At 53.9% G+C, this 19,843-nt stretch overlaps 1 protein-coding gene across 1 annotated transcript; it reads right to left on the bottom strand.

Annotated features, from left to right (window-relative positions):
* Positions 1 to 6,585: 6,585 nt before the first annotated feature.
* Positions 6,586 to 18,555, bottom strand: LOC149522219 (uncharacterized). Its single transcript, XM_089770627.1, has 6 exons — positions 18,400 to 18,555; positions 17,365 to 18,027; positions 16,806 to 16,889; positions 13,392 to 13,567; positions 12,645 to 12,748; positions 6,586 to 7,746 (listed from the first exon to the last, which is right to left on the bottom strand). The coding sequence occupies exons 2-6, from the start codon at positions 17,870 to 17,872 to the stop codon at positions 7,596 to 7,598; spliced, it is 1,023 nt and encodes a 340-aa protein (XP_089626753.1). The 5' UTR covers positions 17,873 to 18,027; positions 18,400 to 18,555; the 3' UTR covers positions 6,586 to 7,595.
* Between the last annotated feature and the right edge of the window lie 1,288 nt (positions 18,556 to 19,843).

The raw sequence follows: 19,843 nt of genomic DNA, 5'->3' as shown, positions 1-19,843 counted from the left end.
CAACCCTTTGTTGTTCTCCTTAAACAGGCCATCACCTGCTCTTTGTTTCTTCCTGTAGAGTCTCCTGTTCAGATTTCACAGTCTCTCAGTAGGAAAATACACATCCAGCCTGAGCTGTACAATGTACGTGTGGTCAGAGAGGGCGACTGGTATCTGTTCTCTCCTACCTGAACAGAGCATGTCCAAGCTGTGTCACCCCTGGGGACCTGCCTGGACTCTAGGACCTTACGGGCACAATTGTCAGTCTGGGCACAGAATGCCCTGCATGTGCTCTTACAGTGATTGTGATGACCAGGGGGCTACTGGATGTCAGTGCAAACCTTACATGCCGTCTTTGCGGAACTATTCTATAGAAATCAGCACCAGGGGATCCCTGTAAAGCCCCTGCACCCCCGTGACCTCTGTCAGCTGGCACCAAAGGTTCCCTGGGTCACATACACAAAGCCCTCCAACTTCTGCCCTGGGTTGGCTCTGCTCAATTATCCTGCAAACAGGGGAACTGGAGACAAGACCTTGCTCTAGAGCAGGCTGCAGTGTCTTGAGAGGATACATGTCAACCTCAGCGCAGCCTGCTGGGAACCAGGGCACAGTCCCAACTGGCTGAGAGATTGGGGAAATCAGAGTGTCAATCTCTCAGCCAGTGTAAAGCTCCTCCAGTGCTGCACAGCCTAACCCTGCAGTCACAGACAGACCCTGGGGTGCTCCGGTCTCAGTCACCACCCAGCTGAGCCTGCCTCTGTGATAGATGGCCCCTTACAGCCAGAATCACAGTAGTCTTCGTTATTGCCCATCCCAGAGGTCCTGTCACTTATCCCAGGTGAACATCACCTTTGCTTTCACATCAAGAAGAGTGTGTGGCCAGTCTTGTGATGAACCACATGAAGTTTTAATTAAAAGGAAATAAGGTTTGAAAGGGTTAAAGCAGGTAAAACAGACATACACGAATTACAATGGGAAGTTTCAAAAGGTACTAACAGCAACTGTAACAAACTCTGGGGCAAACTCATCTGATTTTCCGGAAAAAAACTTTCCAGGTGCCTACACTGGCCGCTTGAATTTCCGGAAAAGCGCTGACGATCTCATGTAAAATCATCAGTACTTTTCCGGAAATACTATGCTGCTCCCGTTCGGGCAAAAGTCTTTCCGAAAGACTTTTGCGCAAAAGGGCCAGTGTAGACAGCACAGTAGTGTCTTCCACAAAAAAGCCCCGATTGCGCAAATGGCGATCGGGGCTTTTTTGCGGAAAACCGCATCTAGATTGGCCATGGACGCTTTTCTGCAAAAAAGTGCTTTTGCGGAAAAGCATCCTGCCAATCTAGACGCGCTTTCAAAAAATGCTTTTAACAGAACTCTTTTCCGTTAAAAGCATTTTCGGAAAACCATGCCAGTGTAGACGTAGCCTGGGTGTCCTTTGGGGCTACCCAGGCTAAGCCGCCAGGGATCTCTTGCTTACAGCTAGAAACATCTTGTCCCCGCCCCAAGGCCAAGCAGCACAGAGAGACTCAGACCGGCCTTTGTGTCCCACCTCCTCCCTTGTGCTCTAGGCTGCTGCTGTTTAAAAAAAAAAAAAACCACACAGGTCAGCCATCCTGGCCCAGATGGGTATTTCTCAGGGTCCTATTGAGACCTGGAACCAGGTGTGAGCTGGTATCTGGCCTGCCTGTGACACCTGCCCATTCCCTGCCCCCTTACAACTCACTGGGCTCCAGGAAAAGAGTGAGCAGACCCATTCCCCAATCTCGCCCACGTACCAGGCCCCGGGCATCTGACATCCCAGGGTACAATACAGACCAGCAAGAGGCTACATCAGCCCTGCCCTGTAATGTTGGGTACTGTACGGTGCCTTGCTGCTGTGGCTCCCACTTGGGCTGCTCACAATTGGCCAGAATGCCAGACACCTCCCATGTCTGTAACTGCAGTCTGCCAGCCACCCCGGGTCACTCTCTGGCTTTTCCCAGCCTTGGTTACATGGCAATGTGACCTGGGGTGATCCTGGGTTTATATTACCTGAGCAGTAGAAACACAGGATTGGATTAAACAAACCAAGTTTACTAACAAAGGGTATGTCTACACTGCCACCCTTGTTCGAACTACGGTGGCAGTGTAGGCATACCCAAAGACAGTATTTTAAGTGAATGTAGGCACAGACCATAAATAAAGCAAGTGCTTTATCTACTACTCAGACAAACTATACCGAACTCTGTCCTTCCAACAACACCAAACAAACCTTTTGGGTGAAAACCCTGCCCCAAAGTCCAATGGCCATTTCTTTTGTCTTCATCAGTCAGGAGAGGGAGGGTGACACCTTGGGATGTTTGTCCCTTACTTTTATAGATCATTCCCTCTCAAAGTTCTATGCAGCTGAGCAGAAGATGACATGGAGTCTGGTGGTGAAAGAGGTTCCGGCTGTTTCTTCTCACCTGTTTGCTGAGAGGTAGGCTGGTTTGTTTCTCCCTCATGCCAAAGAATGGCCACTTAATGGTCCATCAACGTAATGACATCTGGCCAGAGATATCAGCTTGTCCTTGGTCTTTGAAAAACAGGTTTACCTACTCCTTAGACTTCTCTGGTAAGTTACACCCAGTCATGATATGAGTGTATATTCAGAACATCACTCAGAATATTGTTACACACATTTCACCATGTGAGTGTTGACCAGCAAGCTATGAGTTTTCAAATGATACTTCACAAGGCAGAGGGTGTACAAAAATCACTACATCTGTGTGTAGGGAAGGGATCAGCAACATATGACTTGAGTCAAACATGACTTTGTATGAAGTTCATACATATATGGTTCACAGCTTAAGCTCAGCCCCCCCTCCCCTTGCTCCATCCGCAATGGGGAGCTCATGCTGGCACTCCAGCCTCTTGGGCCCTCTCCCACTCCGAAGTTGGAGCAACAGCAAGAGCTTCCCTTCCTCCAACCCACATCATGCCTAGATCAATCACTCCCCACCCATCAATCATGCCCCAAGCTAAGATCCTGCACCCCCACCCTGCCCCTGCACCCTCCCCCAAGCCAGACACCCCGTTACCCACACAAATTTCTCATTCCTTTCTGTACTTGGGGACACACACCTTTACCCAGTTCCTAGGGCTCAAAGTGCAACCACGTTAATTTAATCACCCACCCTTACCCAATTCCTAGGGGCCAGGGAGTAATTTCTGCACGTTCTTTTGCCACCGAAAGAGCCTCACACAGTAATATTCTTAGTCTCTATTTTTTGACTATTCCCAAGCAAGCACTCTAGCTACATCTACACGGCTTCCCTCTTCTGCCAAATCCTATGCAAATGAAGCACAGATTAGCATATAGCCAGGCTTCATTTGCATAATTATTAGGAGTCGCTTTTGTGCAAGAGATTTTTGCGCAAAAATGAGCCCTCTACACAGTGCCTTTTAGCGCAAAAACCCCCTCTTGCACAAGAGCTGTTCTTCCTGATTTTAAGAGGGATAAGAGATCTTTCAGAAAAGGCTTTATTTTCCAAAAGATCCCCATCTAGACTGGCACTTTTTGCCAGCAAAGCCCCGAGCCGGAAAAAAGCAGCAGTCATGTTCATGCAAATGAAGCTGGGAAGATTTAAATCCCTGCTTCATTTGCAATTGCGCTGTGTCTAATCTGCATCCTTTTCCCGCAAAAGGGGTGCAGTCTAGACACAGCCTACCAGAGAAAGAACACAGTTTCATTGTTCCCTGTGACAGTAACTCTTACTTGTTTTCCCCCAAACTCTAGGTATGTCTACACTGCATTCCTCTTCCAAGAGAGGAATGCAAATGCAGACACCCAACATTGCAAATGAAGCATGGATTTGAATTTCCCACACTTCATTTGCATAATCACATTATGGCGCTTTTGCAGACTAGCGCTATTTTGAGAAAAATGGGGTTATTTCCAGATAAAACCCTTCCTTTGAAATAGTCCTTACTGAGGAGTAAGGGTTGGCTCAGCTCCTCATCCAGCCACTTGCTGCCAGGGTGTAGGATCTGGCCAGGTAAGGTAATCCAGCCCTAGGACCCCTTCCCCACATACTCCCCACCTCCAGCCTCCTGCCCTGCCTCCAGCACTGCCACACACCCCAGATCCCTGCTCTGAGACCCTGCTGTGTCTACACTGGGCCACTTATTCCAGAAAAGCAGTCACTTTTCCAGAATAAGCTGCGAGCTGTCTGCACTGGCCCCTTGACTTTCCGGAAAAGCACTGACAATTTACTGTAAGAAATCAGCTGCTTTTCTGGAAAAGCTATGCTGCTCCTGCTCGGGCAAAAGTCCTTTTTCCGGAAAACTGTTCCAGAAATGGGCCAGTGTAGACAGCCCAATAGTCTTTTCTGCAAAAAAGCCCCAATCGCGAAAATGACAATCAGGGCTTTTTTTCCAGAAAAGCGCATCTACATTGGCACGGACACTTTTCCAGAAAAAGGGCTTTTCGGGAAAAGCATCCTGCCAATGTAGACGCTCTTTTTCCAGAAATACTTATAACAGAAAACTGTTCAGTTTTAAGCATTTCCAGAAAAGGGTACCAGTGTAAACGTAGCCCCTCTGTCAGGTTGCCAGCCCCCACTGTGCCTCAGTGCCCCCTGACTATCCTCATATAGCCCCTCTCAGGGCAAGTTACAGTCTGTATGGGTTGCTCATCATTGGCGTTGGGATTATCTCCGCAGCCCCGCTTACCTAAGCTGCACTGTGATCCACCTCCAAAACCTGGGCCTTGCCTCCGGCCCCTAGCCAGGGGAGCCTTAGCTGGCCTTCTCTCAGCCCTTGCTGGCTATCCCCAGCCGGTCTCCCTCCCGGGAGCTCCTGCTTCCTCTGCAGTCAGCCCCTCACTGGCTTTCTCCTCCTAAGCACTGTGCTTCTCTATATATAGCTGTCAGCTGGGCTCTCACTCGCCCTAACGGCTTCAGCTGGGCTCTCCAAGCTAACCAGGCTTCTCTGTATAGCTGCCAGCTGGGCTCTCGCTAGCCTAACAGCTTCAGCTGGGCTCTCTGCTCCCCATCCCGGCTCAGGGCCTGCATCTTGGTCTTAAAGGGCCAGTGCAGGGCAGGCGCCCTGTCACAATCTTAAAGGGCCAGTGCAGGGCAGGCGCCCTGTCACACCCTCATACATCCCTACCCCTATTCCTGCACCCCCACATCCACAAACTGCACCCTCAGTAGCAGCAAAAGTGCCATTAAATATAAAATTCCTGTGAGTACAATGTTTCATTGATGCTACTATTAGTCATCATGTCAAGTATCAATAATATCAAGTGGTATATTTTCAGTCAGGCAGTGGGCATTCGTATACAGCTCTTTGGTGACCACTTGTTCTGGATTTGGATGTAGTTTGGCTCTTTGGTTTGAAAAGGTTGCCCACGCCTGGTGTAGGGTGGGAACACTGCCTATCACAGTGTCCCACTAGCCCCAAATCAGAAATTGGAGGTTTAAACTACAAACTTCAAAGTCACCTCAGTTTTCAACACTATTCCAAATGACCCAGAAGGATTCATGTTGAAAAATGTCTTAGAAGGGAGGGAAACACCATGTCCCACTCAGCTCTATCTCACTATAGAATGGGAATGGCGAGTATTTTAAAAGGCTCAAGCAGGGAACACTGAGACTGGTTCTGTGGCTCTCGGCTCAGGGAAGATCCCGACTCCCTGCGCCAGGTGAGGTAAGTGGGAAAGGCCGATCTGAGCAGTTCCACTGGCAGGGAAAACAGGCAGCTGTGGGGAGAGGACGAAATGTACAAATGGCTTTTTTGGCTTTCACCCAGGGTATGTCTTCACAGCAAAGTTATTTTGAAATAACTTTCCTAGTGTCTACACAAGCCAACTGCTATTTCGAAATTAATTTGAAATAGCGGAGGGCTTCTTTCAAAATTGGTAAACCTCATTTGACAAGGAATAACACCAAAGTGGAAATAGCTATTTTGAAATAAGTGCTATGTAGACACTTATTTTGAAATAGGGGGCCTCCAGCCCTTCCCAAGGTGCCCTGGTGGCCACTCTGGCCTCAACTAAGAACACTTCTTTTCCTCCCCCCTTCCCGGAGCCCTTAAAGGGGTAGACTCTGGCCACAGTGCCTGTGCCAGCTCCAAGCCTGCCAGCCCACAGCCAGCAGTCACTGCCTCCACCCAGTGGCCCCAAAACATGAGCCAGCAAGCCACTGGCAGCCAGCCCTCCACTGCCAGCTCCTAGAAGGCTGCCAGGGCCAGGAGAAGGTGGGCATTTTCCTGGTCCAGGGCAGAGATCATGGACCTTATTCAGTTTTGGGGGGAATGCCCCCAACGTCCATGATCTCCGCAATAGACAGAGGAACGCAGCCGTCTATGGCAGGATAGCTGCCAGCCTGGCCACTAAAGGCCCCATGCGAACCCAGGGGCAGGTTAGCATGAAAATCAAGTTGGTCCGGCGAGACCCCCAACTCTGAGCCCTCAGCTTCCCCTCCCCCTTCTTTCCCTTCCTTCCCCCTTCTAGCTCCCTCCTCCCAGGTTTCCCCCTCCCCTCTCCCACCCTCTCTCTTCCCCTCTCCCACCTCCTTTCCCCAGTCTCCCCAGAGTTTCATTCCCTCCCCCCAGTTTTGTTAAATAAAGAGAGTTTATGTTCATGAAAATATGTGTATTTTATTTTACTTCAGGAAGGGGGGTTAGGGAGGGGTAAGTGGAAGGACGTGAGGGAGGAATGAGGCACAAGCCTCCAGTGGGGCAGACCAGGGAGGCTCTTAGTGCTCCTCAGGGTGGAAGCTCTCCCCGCAGGGCCTCCTGGATACTGACAGCCCCCGATGGACCCCCCGGATGGCAACCTGCAGAAAGTGCAGCCAGGCTCGCAGCAACACATCCACAAGAAGCACCAGAGTGTTCTGGGGCAGCTCTGGCTCCATGTTGCAGAGTGCTGTGGTGTCCCAAGTGAGGGCAACCAGAGCACGCAGAGACAAAATGCTTTGCTGTCCCTCACAGAGGTAGGCAAGCAAGCAGGGAAACCTGAGAACCCGCTGTCCAGGGGATCCCTTTAAGCACAGGCCTCAGATAGCCTCAGGCAGCAGCCACACAAAGTAACTCCTGACCTGATGCCCTGCTAGACCTGGTTCTGGCCAGCCTTAAATGCAATTCAGCATCCACTCAGTGTAGACGCGCTAGTTCGAAATAGCAAAACACCATTTTGAAATGCATTTTGTGTGTAGACGTGTCATTTTTAAATATCTGATTTCGAATTAACTATTTTGAAATAAGATATTTCAAAATAACGCTGTCGTGTAGACGTACCTCCCAGAGAGGCTCAGACCAGCCCCTGACACTCTGGATAGTCTCAGGCATGATGCTGAAGGAAGACCAGTCCAGCTTTCCCAGGCCTAATTGTACAATACAGGCCATCCTCACTGTCAGTCCAAGATAAGTTCCAAAAAATTGGCTTATAGCAAAACAACTTAAAATAGGGATTTTTTTCCCCACAGCTGACTTCCATTTGTTTGGATTGGGATATATATATATATATATATATTGGTGGGATTTAAGAGCAGGAATGGGAGGACTTGTAATGCAGCAGGTGCTACAAGCGTCAATGAGGTTAGTGCGGAATCGATGTACATTGGGGCGACTTACAGCAGGGGAGCCCATCACTCCTGTTATGAGCTTCCTTCTGCTGGAGTCTTCTTTGCTGCTGTAAATGTATCGGGTTTGCTGCAGATCCAGCGTTCCTCACTGGTGCACCGTGAGCTGCCGACCCCGTTCTCATCATTCAGGAAGGCGCAGTCACCACCTCCTCTTATGTTAGACCTGCAGGGCAGAAGCCAGGGAGCGGGTGTGAGGCAGGAGCCGGGTGTTTCCTGTCGGTCACAGACAGGGGGCGACACTCGCACAGTGCAGGGAGCTCCTGCATTCCCAGCCCCTCGGTTTCCTTCCTGCACCAGCACCAGGCTCCATACCCCCAGCCGAAGGGGACAGTTCTACAGGGGGCAGTGGGGCCAGGCGAGGTTCTAAGAGGAACTGGCCTCCCTGGAGCATTTACACTAAGGGGATGTTTTAACCCCAGTTCCTGCTCCCCACCCCCACCCAGCTGCCCCAGCACTCAAACTGCCCCAGGTGCAGGTTCTAGGGGAGCAGCAGTGACACCGCACAGAAGAGCTGGGGCCAGGGCTCCCTGGGCACTTGCCATCAGCTCTCAGGCCGGGCGCCCGGCTGACCAGGCAGCGCTGGGGAGGCTGGAGCTAAACAGCAGCAGCACAGACCCAGGGGCCGTGGTGTGACCCAGCCGCTCACACCCAGCTTCATGCCAGAGCTGGACCCAGCATGACCCACCTGGGCGCAGGGCGGGATCCTGACCCATAGGCACACCCTCCCCCATGGTTCCAGGCTGGCTCAGTAGCCGGGTGCCGGGCTGGGAGGAGGCCCAGCGCCACTCTGGGCAGGCTGGGATCTCCCCACCCCCAGACCTCCAGCCTCTGGCTCTGGGTGGGCCAAGACGTGTCCCAGAGCCGGGCTAACCCAGCCCCCACCTGCCTGATCACATGGCTGAGGGGAAGGGGGTAGGGGAGGCACCAGCATCCTGCCATCAGAGCACTGCTGGGATAGCAGTGATGCACCCAGACCCTTCTGCTCAGATGGGCCCCCAAAGGCAGGTTGCAGGGTTAACACCCCATTGAGATGCCTGGGACAGCTCCCCTCAGTGCTACTGGCTCAGGCTTTCAGCAGACTCAGGCAGGCGTCATTCACTAGGAGAAGAGGGTTTCAGCCCAGAAGTCTGCACTGCTAGTTTGAGCCCCACAGCCTGAGCCGGAGCCTCTAGACCCAAGCGCCGAGGCTCAGTGCAGTGAGTATTTTGTGCAGTGTAGACGCATCCTGAGCGCTCAGGACATGTGCCCTATGTCTGCAGCGCAGCAGGGAGCGCGGCTCCCAGCTCAGGGGCACAGACTCGTGCTCGCTCGGCCTGAGCTGCTCACAGCAGCAGCAGTGGGGACGTAGTGGCAGAAATGGTGGCTCAAGCCAGCCAGCCAGATGCCTGCGGATACCATGCCCCCCAGCTAGCTCCTGCCTGTCTGCTCCGGGCTGGGAGGCCGGGTGCCAGCTGCAGCGCAGACATGTCCCATGCAGGTTGCTAACAGACAGCGTGTGCCATAGGCACAAAGGCAGGCTGCTGCCTAGCCCAGGTCAATATTCCAGCAAGAATGCCACCTGATCAGCTCCCTAAGTCCTCCTGGGGCATTTCCCAGCTTCCCATCCATCACAAAGGGATTTTTTCCCCAATGCACTTGCGTGTCTGAGGATCCCTTGGTGGGAGAAGGTCTCTGTGCACTGCCCATAGCCACAAGTACTACCCCTGCAGCTCCCATTGGCTGGCTTCTGTCCAATGGGAACTGTGAAGACAGTGCTGGGGGTGGGGGCAGTGCATAGCGCCAACTCCATCCATCTTGGCCATGGGAGTGCTATGCACAGAGACATGCCAGCCACAGCCAGCTGCTTCCAGGAGAGATGTAGGACCATGGCAGCCAGCCAGCCTTGACCTCCCACTGCATTACAGGACTTTTAGCAGGACAGACAGAAATGTTAGGCAGGCCGGATCTGGCTGTGGACCATATTTTGCCCACCACTGGTTCCCTGGTTTCATCATGACAGGACTTTCCCTCTTATCACCTGAGAGATTTACTTTGCTCAACAGCCTCTTCTGAGAAAGCTTGCCAAAAGCTTTCTTTCAGAAAGTCTAAGTACACCCTATCCGCCCAATCCCACATTTGTTTATACCCTCACAGAATTCTAACAGACTGATGAACCACAATTTCCCTTTTCAAAAGTTCTATATTGGCAAGATTTTGCGCAAATACTCTAAACGCAAGAGTTTTTGCGTTAGAGTGTTTGAGTAAGAGAGCATCTACACTGGCATGTGCCTTTGCGCAAAAGCATCCATGCCAGTGTAGACGCTCTCTTGTGCAAGAAAGCTCCGATGGCCATTTTAGCCATAGGGCTTTCTTGCGCAAGAAATTGATGTTACCTGTCTACACTGGCCTCTTGCACAAGAACAGTTGCACAAGAGGACTTATCCCTGAGTGGGAGCGTAAGAGTATTTGCACAAGAAGCCCTGATTTCACACATTAGAATGTCAGTGTTCTTGCACAAGTACTCGCGGCCAGTGTAGACAGGTGGCAAGATTTTGCGCAAAAGCGGGTGCTTTTGCGCAAAATCTTGCCAATATAGATGTAGCCAAGATGTTCACCTGTGTCTGGTAATGCTGATCTTTAGTACCGTTTCAATGAATTTGCCTGATATTGAAGTCAGGTCTAACAGTCTAATATTAATGAGTGCCTCATCAGTATTAGTTTTTATTAAAAAAAGTTAGCTACCCTCCGCTCATGTGTATGCAGAGGTACATGTAAGCAATGGGTTACACACTGTTAGCAGTTCTGCAACTTCATTATAGAGTTCCTTCAGAACTCACAGGTGAAGAGCATCTGGATTTCATGCCTTATTGCTGGTCAGCTTGCTCTGTTCCTCAGGTTTCTCATCTAACAAGAATGGTTCAGGAAGTGAGACCTTCCTCACATCCTCTGCAGACATGATGCATGCAAAGAATTCACTCAGCTTCTGTGCAATGGCTGTGTCCTCTGAGTGCTCCTTTGGCACCTCAAAGGTCCAGTGGTTCCCCTGACCGTTCAGCAGGCTTCCTGCTTCTGATACACAGAAGAAAAGCACTTCACTGTCAGTGCGTCTCTCTTTAGGTCGGTGGTCCCCAACCATTTGACGTCGCTGGGCGCCAGGGGGCGTGGCCGTTTGCCTGCTGGGCACCTGAGGGCGGGGACACTTGTGCTCCAGGAGGCAGGGCCGCGCATATGCCACACCCCCATGAGCCACGTGCCTGGGGCCAGCACCCCCCCATAGCTGCACACCAGGGGCCGGCGCTCCCCATGCGCCGCGTGCCTGGAGCATGGACGGCTAGTTTGCCGCGTGCTCAGGGATGGCACCCCTATCTCCCCATAGCCGCACACCTGGGGCCGGCGCTCCCCATGCGCTGTGCGCCTGGAGTGCGGGCGGCCACTTCGCCGCGCGCCCGGGGCTGGCACCCCCCCCACACATAGCCGCGCGCCCGAGGCTGGTGTCCCCCCGCCATAGCCGTGCACCTGGGGCCGGTGTCCCCACTCCAGAGCCGTGCACCCGGGGCCGGCCATTTCGCGGCGCTCCCAGGGCCGGCGCTCACCATGTGCCATGCGCCTGAGGCTGGCTCCAGCACAGCCTCAAGCACTTGGCGGGGGCACAGAAATGCCCCCATGGGCACCATGGCGCCCGCAGGCACTGTGTTGGGGACCACTGCTTTAGGTGGTTGTACTTCTAATGGTCTCTGAGCCTGTCATCTTACAAATTATTATTATAATGTTAACATTCTATTTTCCTCATTAGGATTTGTCTTCCAATTTGTAAAGCAATCCCTCCTCCCCTCCCCCCAAATACCTCTTTTTCTGCTGCTTAGCCAAAATGTCTTTTTTTACATGGGGGGGGGGGGGGGAAGGGGCAGTAAGGTGATAGCACACATTTAGTATAAGCCTCTATTATAGTGATTCTAATAGTCTCCATGCAGTTTGCAGGCATTTCACTGTGACTATTCCTTTTAATTCCCATTTAAGTAGTTTCTGTTTTGTAAGCAGTTCCCCTTTTTAAAGTAAATGCTGCTGTGGGGGGTTTCTTTGATATCTGCCCCACCACAGTGAGGTTAAATGTAATTACTTATGATCACTGTTACCAAGCAAATGTGATGAGGAGTCCTGTGGCACCTTATAGACTAACAGATTTATTGGAGCACAAGCTTTCTTGGGCAAAGATCCACTTCGTCATCTGATAAAGTGGGTCTTTGCCCATGAAAGCTTATGCTCCAATAAATCTGTTAGTCTATAAGGTGCCACAGGACTCCTCGTTGCTTTTGCAGATTCAGACTAACACGGCTACCCCTCTGATACTATTACCAAGCAGTTTAGCTACAATCACCACTTAGGATTAGACCAAGAATGGTCCCTCCCCTTGTGACTTCCAGGAAAAGCTACTCCAAGAAGGAGTCATTGATGGTATCTAGGAATTTGATCTCTGCCTCCCATCCCGAAATGCTACACACCCAGGCAATTTGGGGAGAGCTGAAACCTTCCAGTATTACTGGGTTTTCTACCTTTGCAGCCTCTCTCATCTCGCTGAGCTTTTCACACTCACCAGGCTGGTCAGGTGCTTGGATTTCAAGCAGGGAATTTGTATTCATAGTGATTCCACGAGGCAGTGTCAGATTTTTACTGTAGGTGACTCTGCTTTCTTCCACATACAGCACCCCTGCCCCACCAGAGTGACCTACTGATGGTCCAGGGTCAAACCCTGATGCCGGCTCTAGTGGGGTTGGTTATCTGATCCCATCCAGTTCCAGTGGCAGCCCCAGGCACTCAGTATGTGTGACCAGGCACCAGCTTGAATGCAGATGCAGCATTTCAGATTCAGGGGCTGCATTAGAGCCAGCCAGACAAGTTGGTTTTTGGCCCATCTCCCAGCAGGCAACACCAGCTGGCACCCATCACTAACACACTGAGCACACATGCCCTGGAGCGCTCTCTGGCTGTTCTCTCAGCACTGGCTATGGACTCGTCCTGAACTGGGTACCTCAGACACTGGGGACCCAAAGCCCAGGATGGTCACAGAAGGGGGAAAAGACTCACGGGCTGTTGAATTTGGTGCCGTTGCTCCATTTCCAAGGCTGCCCCGGGTCCCTCCGGAGGCCGATCCAGTGGTCGAATTTGCCCTTATGGCGCATCATGAAAGCCTAGAGCAGCGGAGGGGGAGGGGTGTCAGGGCCGGGCCGTGCTGCTCCCTGGCTCTGGACAGGGAATCTCAGGGGTGCACAGAGGGGTCTGAGTGTTCCCAGGGGGTGGCTGGGGATTTCCCCCTCCTCCTTGCCCAGCTCTGGGTAATTCAGTATTACCCCCCCCAAACCCAGCTCCCCCCACCCCGACCTCCCCAGGGCTGGGTCCCGCCCCCCAGGCCAGGCCAGGCTCTGTGTGAAACCCTCCCCTGACAGGGCAGCCGGGCTCCTTCCAGCCCTCCCCGGGGAAGGAGAGAGATGATCAGCACAGGGGATGCTGGGAGGGACCAGGCCTAAGGGGACCCCTCCCCCATCCTCAGCTGGCTGCTCTTCCCCTACCCAGGGGCACTGGCCCTTCCAGCCGCACTGGGGTCTCAGCCCCCTCCAGCCCCAGGCAGCCCAGCCCCAGAGGGGCATCTCCTGCTGAGAGGCCTGACAGTGGCTGATCCCCCTGTTACTGACACCAGAGGGGCCTGGGCCCAGCCCCGCCGGGCATTCAGCGTCTGGAAAGTCCATTAGCTCTGGGCTCCCAGCACAAGGGCTCCAAGCTGCTCCTGGCCCACAGGGCAGAGCCCAGGCCAGACCAGTGCGACGAGTCTCTCACCATTTCCTGCGGGGTGTCAATCCCAGCCAGGGAGGCCCCCAGGGCAGAGCAGTGGCTCCAGCTGTCGGTCCAGTTCCCTTCGCCCTCGGAGAAATAGTAGCATTTCCCCTGGTACCCGACCCAGCTGTCCGGGCACGCGGGGCCCAGCACAGCTGGAGAGCGCCCAGATAACAACACTGAAATGAGACAGAAGGGATGAAGTGAGAGGGGACCTGCCTGTGGATGGGCAGGAATGATCCTGGCGCCCCAGGCTGCTGAGACTCCTCTGACCCTGGCAGGTGCTGAGGAGGGAGGGGTGTGAAGGAGCCAGGGGGACACTGGGAATCCAGCCTCCGAGGTGGGTTACTTGCCTCTGATCCCACTGGACCACTGTCTCAGTTCACATTCAACAGGGAGGCAGCTGACAAAGGGCTTGTGTTTCTAAGCCCATAGGGCTGGGACCAGGCACCGTGCCAGAGTGGGGGGGAGGGCAAGGGAGCAGCAGTGGGAGGGGGAAGGTATCAGGGCTGGCAGGAGAGCGACGCTGGGTAAGAGGCGGGTTCAGCAGGGTGGCCAGGCCGGTTCCCCGAGGAGCTCTGCTCACCTGGGCCACTGCCCCTCCCTGCTCTGCTCTGGGCTGCTCAGGAGGGGGCCGAGGGGCAGGGGGGAACAAACTCCCTGCCCTTCGCCAGGCCGAGCGCCCGCTGCCCGGAGCTCCCAGCGCAGCCAGACGCAGGGCGAAGGAGACGCCTGGCGGAAGACGTTTGCCGAGCGGGAAGGGACATGCCCAGCCCAGATGCAGGGACAGCTCAGAGCAGCCCAGCCACAAGAGCAACAGCCAGATGTTCGACAGAGCCACACCAGGCAGGCCAGTAAGGGAGCGAAGTGCAGTCACTGACAGTCAGGGACAGGACATGGCCACAGGGTGGCTGCAGCCTGATGCATTCCCTATGCAGAGAGATTGCTGCCTGTTAACTCAGCATTCACAGGGAATCTGAGGCCTCCCTGCAGTGCCAGAGGAAGAGATCCACTGGGGGGACCCCATAACTCACCCCCAGGTGCTACTGGCAGGGTCAGAGCAGCAGGTGAGGAGCCAGGGGCAGGTTATTGGAGTCACTAGGGAGGAGTTGCTAAGTTCTAGACCATTCTTAGCGCCATGTGGGTTCACAGAATCCTAGAGCACTAGCACTGGAAGGGACCTCGAGAAGTCATCAAGTTCAGCCCCCTGCCCTTATGGCAGGACCCGGCATCATCTAGATCATCCCTGACAGGTGTCTGCCCAATCCGTTCTATAATATCTCCAGGGATGGAGACTCCACAACCCCCTAAGCAATTTATTTGGGATTTCCCTCCCCCACACCTCCTGCCCCCTCCCCTGAATCACTTCTACCCACTCTCAGCCTCCAGCACTTGGCACAGGGAGGAGTCTGCCGCAAACTCCTCCAACCACGTTGTGCGCTTGCTCCTTTGCACCACTGTGACCCTGTAGCTGGTTTTGAAGCCTTCCCCTGTGGCTGGGACACACTCGGGTTTGGGAGCCTCTGGCAGAAGAGGCAGCAGGGATCAAAGAACGAATAGGCCGTGCACCCGCCTGCATGTCCCTGGAGATGTCACAGTGCCGGGTGCTGTACGCACTGGCACTCACATGCAGACAGAGCAGGGTGGGCAGTGCAGACACTGCTCCCTGGTGCAGCTCAGTGTGGGATTTGTGTCCCTCGTTCCAGGGAGAGACTGCAGCTGCGCAGGGCCCTTTATTCGGCATTGGTGAAGCCACATCTGGAGTATTGTGTCCAGTTCTGGGCCCCCCACTACAAAAAGGATGCAGACGCACTGGAGAGGGTCCAGCGGAGGGCAACCAAAATGATTAGGGGGCTGAAGCATATGACTTATGAGGAGAGGCTGAGGGACTTGGGTCTGTTTAGTCTGCAGAAGAGAAGAGTGAAGGGGGATTTGACAGCAGCCTTCAACTTCCTGAAGGGAGGTTCCAAAGAGGATGGAGAGAGGCTGTTCTCAGTAGTGACAGATGGTGGAACAAGGAGCAATGGTCTCAAGTTGCGGTGGGAGAGGTCCAGGTTGGATATTAGGAAAAACTATTTCACTAGGAGGGTGGTGAAGCACTGGGATGGGTTCCCTAGGGAAGTAGTGGAGTCTCCATCCCTAGAGGTGTTTAAGTCTTGGCTTGACAAAGCCCTGGCCGGGTTGATTTAGTTGGGATTGGTCCTGCCTAGAGCAGGGGGCTGGACTTGATGACCTTCTAAGGTCTCTTCCAGCTCTATGGTTCTATGATTCTATGATTCACATTTCACACCCTGCACCGAGCTGCACAGGAGCGTATACAGGCCTCCAGGAGAAAGGCTGTGGGCCCCTTCCCATACTGCCTGGGAGGGCCTGGGCACAGCAAAGCCCAACTGGTGTCATTTCTACCATCTGGCCCCACTGCGCTCTGGAGCAGCCTGCACAGGTAAGGGAGAGTAACCCCAAGCTCACAGATCCCACCTTACGCTGTGTGAGCTGACACTGCAATAGGGCAGCTGGCTCTGGTGTAAGGTTGCTGAGGCAGATACATTGGAGCAAACCCCTTGCACACACCTGCCAGAGCAGCACATCCCACTCTGGTCACTTGCTGCAGTGACCAGCAGCGGGGCATGCCCCGTTCTGCACCACAGCCGGGCACTTACAGCTGAATTGATACAAGTTGGTAACTCATCAGTCAGGGGAATCAGCACAGAGGATTCCCAGTGCAGAGAGACCTGGAGTCACCCCCCGCCAGCTGCTAAACCGTCCAGGGATCCTGGGATCTGATCACAGGACACGAGCTAAACCCCAGCCTTTCCCCAGACTAGGGGCAGACACAGCCGGGCTCACCAGGAACAGTCGCTCTCAGCACAACGTGCTGCCTGTGCAGGTGGAGGAGTCACTAGTGCTGCAGGGCCTTGCCCACGTCACTCACTGGTGGGTGTCACACGGGATCAATGGGGGTGTCTGTGCTGCGCCTCACAGTTCATTTCAGGGACAGGCAGCACCTGCCAACTGGGCCCTGGGCACGATGTGGGGACGCAGGGAGGCCAGGTTGGTACCTCAGAGCAACAGGCTGCAGGCAGAGGGTCCATCTCACTGCTGCCCTGCACCCACCCTGTCAATCATCCCTCCACTGCACGGGAGTCAGTGACAGTGTCTGGGGCCCAGCAGTAATCACTGGGACCCCCCATGCTCAGAGACGGGCAGGTGGGCTATTGTCAGTCAGTCCCTCCCCCCAGCGAGTGCCCAGGGCAGGGCCTGGGAGGGGGCAGGAGGCAGCTCTGGGAGGAGCATCCCCCAGGAAGCCTCTGTCGCAGGGGCAGGAGCCAGACAGGCCAGGAGGAGACGCTGTGACTGGGGCAGCCCCAGGGGGGTGGGACGTGCAGGGAGCGGGGGCAGAGAGGGCTGAGAACTCACCTGCCAGGACAGCAACAGCGACGAGGAGACCAAAGATCAAGACTCCGCGGGTGACTGTACGTATCCTGCCGTTGCAGCGATGCCCTGAAACAGAGGGACCTGTCAGGCAGGGCCACGAGGCTGTGTCTCACTGACAGCATCGGGATGGGGCTGCCCTAGAACACGCCCCGTTCTGCCCCTCGCGCCTCCCGCCAGACGCTCTGGGAGAGATGCCCAAGGGCTCAGGCAAGCTGGGGCTGGCAGAACAGCCCCTCCCCGCTCAGCCCAGGCTCCCACCCCCACCCCTGAACTGCTGTTTTAGTGTTTTGCAATAACAGTTTCTTACACTGTAGACTGTGGGCCTGCTCCCTCCATGACTGTGCTACTTCTAGTAGCAGTTTCTCATAGGAGCAGGTCTGTACTCCTGCACATCAGAAACCACCACCAGTAGCACATTCCTACAGGGAGCAGATCTACACACAGCACTGTATGGAACAGCCCTCGGTAGGGCTGCGCTACTTCTGGCAGCAGTTTCCTATTGGAGCATTCCCTTATGATCCAATGAATAAAAAAATACTACCGTGGCACTTTCCGACAAGGCAGCAGCTCTTTACATTACACCGGCACCAGGCTGGTGGTCTCAGGGCACAGAGATAAGGACCCACATGTTCCGGTGGCAGGAGCCTCCCCTGCTCAGCGTCTGTCCCTGCACATGGGGTCTCATCCGGGCACCTCGCAGCAGAAGGGAAGAAGGAACGGGGCTGAGAGGCGCTCGGGCTCTCACAGGGGCGAGGGGTCTCACAGGGGGTCTGGCCCATCAGCACATACCGCAACTGTCCATTGCTGTGCACGCCAGCCTGCTGCTTGGAGTTACGGTTCTGTTCACTATGAGCTCTGCGGGGGCAGGAAAATTCATCCCTGGCTGCCGACCGTGGGGGATCAGTCAGTCGCCTGACCACCGTCAATCTGCATCCCTCCAGCCCAGTACCAGACAGCCGTGGCCTATGAGGTGACTTTGATTTAGTTCCCTGGCTTTTATCAAACTCCGAGTTCGGCACCAGCTTTTGCCTCTCATCTGCTGGCCCCATGGTGTCTCCGCCGCACTCAGGCTGGGGGGTGCTGCCGCAGGCGCTGGGATGGGCTCGGCTCCTCTCTGGGTGGCGAGTCTGATGCAGTAGCAGTAAAGCACAGCCGGGCGGGTCCTGGCCCCGGTGCCCTCCCTGCTCCGAGCGCCTTGGCTGGGCTGGAACCAAGACAGGACAAGCAGGACAGAGTCGGTGCTACGGTGGTTAAATCTCTTCAACCAAGGACTGCAGAGGCCTGGGTCTGCTCTGGGACCCCCCTCCCTGGGACATGCCACTAGCAACAGGAGGAAGCTGGGACCAGAGGGGGCAGCAGGCTGCAGGTGGGATATTGGCACAGAAGCTGCACACGTCCTGGTGCAGCTCGTCCCCAAACCGGGCCCAGGGTGGTACTTGGGCTCTGCCCTCACCCAGGGACCTTCCCTCCCCCCTCCAACTCCTCTGCTCTCTCTAGCTTCAGCCCAGCACCTTCCCCCCTCTGCCTCTCCTTCTCTCCAGCCTCCCAGCCACTGCGCTCCAGCAGCACCTCTTACCCAAGCGTCTCACGGGCTACGGGCGGGATCAGGCCCCTGGATCAAGGGCAGAAAGAGCAGCCCCATGCCCGGCCCGGCTGCAGACATGGAAACAGGCACCCGCACCTCTTCTCGGAATTCATCAAAGTATCACAAAGTCCTGGGCCCACTCAGCCCCGCCCGGCTCCTCCTTCCCCAGCTCCGTCACCCTCCCAGCCGCAGCCCCTCCCAGGGTGCAGGGAGTAACTCCGACTTGCTGGGAAACGTTTCTTTGCTTGAAGCCAGGACTGCAGGGCTGAGAAATTAAACTGAAGACACATGGTGAAGCTGGATGAAAGAGAAAAAGAAACGGTAACTTAAAACCCTCCCTCCATCATAGAAACTCTAGTCCAAATTCCCTACTCTGTCAGGCTATGTCTAGACTGCCGCCTTCTTTCAGAAGAAGCTTTTTCAGAAGAAATCTGAAAAAACTTCTTCCATAGAGAGTGTCCCCACTGCCAAAGCGCATCAGAAAAGTGATCTGCTTTTTTGACAGATAGCATCCACACTGAATGGACACTCTCTCACATGCAAGCTGTGATTACTATGGACTGAATGGCCACCAGGGCACCTGTGCTTTTTCCTCTTCCCTCTTCTTCTGAAAGAACTCCCTCTTCCCCTTTCACTCATGCCTTTTTCCAAAAGAGCTCTTTTGCCAAAAGGCTTCTTCCTTGTAGAGTGAGGATTACCAATTGCACAAAAACCCTCTGTTCTTTCAACTTACTGTTGAAAGACATAACGAATGTGGACGTAACTGGAGTTTTTCCGAAAAAATGGCCATTTTTCAAAAAACCTCTAGGCTACATCTACACTGGCGCCCTTTTCCGGAAATGCTTAAAACAGAACAGTTTTCCGTTCTAAGTATTTCCGGAAAAAGAGCGTCTACATTGGCAGGATGCTGTTCCAGAAAAGCCCTTTTACCGGAAAAGCGTCCATGGTGTGAAAGTAGAAAGTATTATACTGTAAGAGAAAGATGAATTGTACTGTAATAATTGAATAAGTTGAAGGAATTCTGTTTGTCTTTTAAGAGGAAGAAGAAAAGTATGTTAATGTTGATTGTAGGTATGCAGATCAAGGTGCTAGCCAATTTGGGCCTGAGTTTAACAGGAAAAGAAACATTAGGGCTACGTCTACACTGGCCCCCCTTCCGGAAGGGGCATGTAAATTTCACGAGTCGTCGTAGGGAAATCCGCGGGGGATTTAAATATCCCCCGCGGCATTTAAATAAAAATGTCCGCCGCTTTTTTCCGGCTTTTAAAAAAGCCGGAAAAGAGCGTCTAGACTGGCCCCGATCCTCCGGAAAAAGGGCCCTTTTCCGGAGGCTCTTATTCTTACTTTGAAGTAAGAATAAGAGCCTCCGGAAAAGGGCACTTTTTCCGGAGGATCGGGGCCAGTCTAGACGCTCTTTTCCGGCTTTTTTAAAAGC

Source organism: Pelodiscus sinensis, chromosome 19, assembly GCF_052426305.1.
Source record: "Pelodiscus sinensis isolate ZL-2025 chromosome 19, ASM5242630v1, whole genome shotgun sequence".
NCBI classification, from domain to species: Eukaryota; Metazoa; Chordata; order Testudines; family Trionychidae; genus Pelodiscus; species Pelodiscus sinensis.
Note: the sequence above shows the minus strand (reverse complement) of the source record. Positions and strands in the feature narration are given on the sequence as shown.

Coding starts and splice junctions, on each gene's coding strand:
- LOC149522219 (XM_089770627.1), bottom strand. CDS start 17,872: ATGGGGCCAGCAGATGAGAGGCAAAAGCTGGTGCCGAACTCGGAGTTT. Junction 16,890..17,364: donor CCTTGTCGGAAAGTGCCACG/GTAGTATTTTTT, acceptor CCTCTGTTTCAG/GGCATCGCTGCAACGGCAGG. Junction 12,749..13,391: donor TTGACACCCCGCAGGAAATG/GTGAGAGACTCG, acceptor CCGCTGCTCTAG/GCTTTCATGATGCGCCATAA.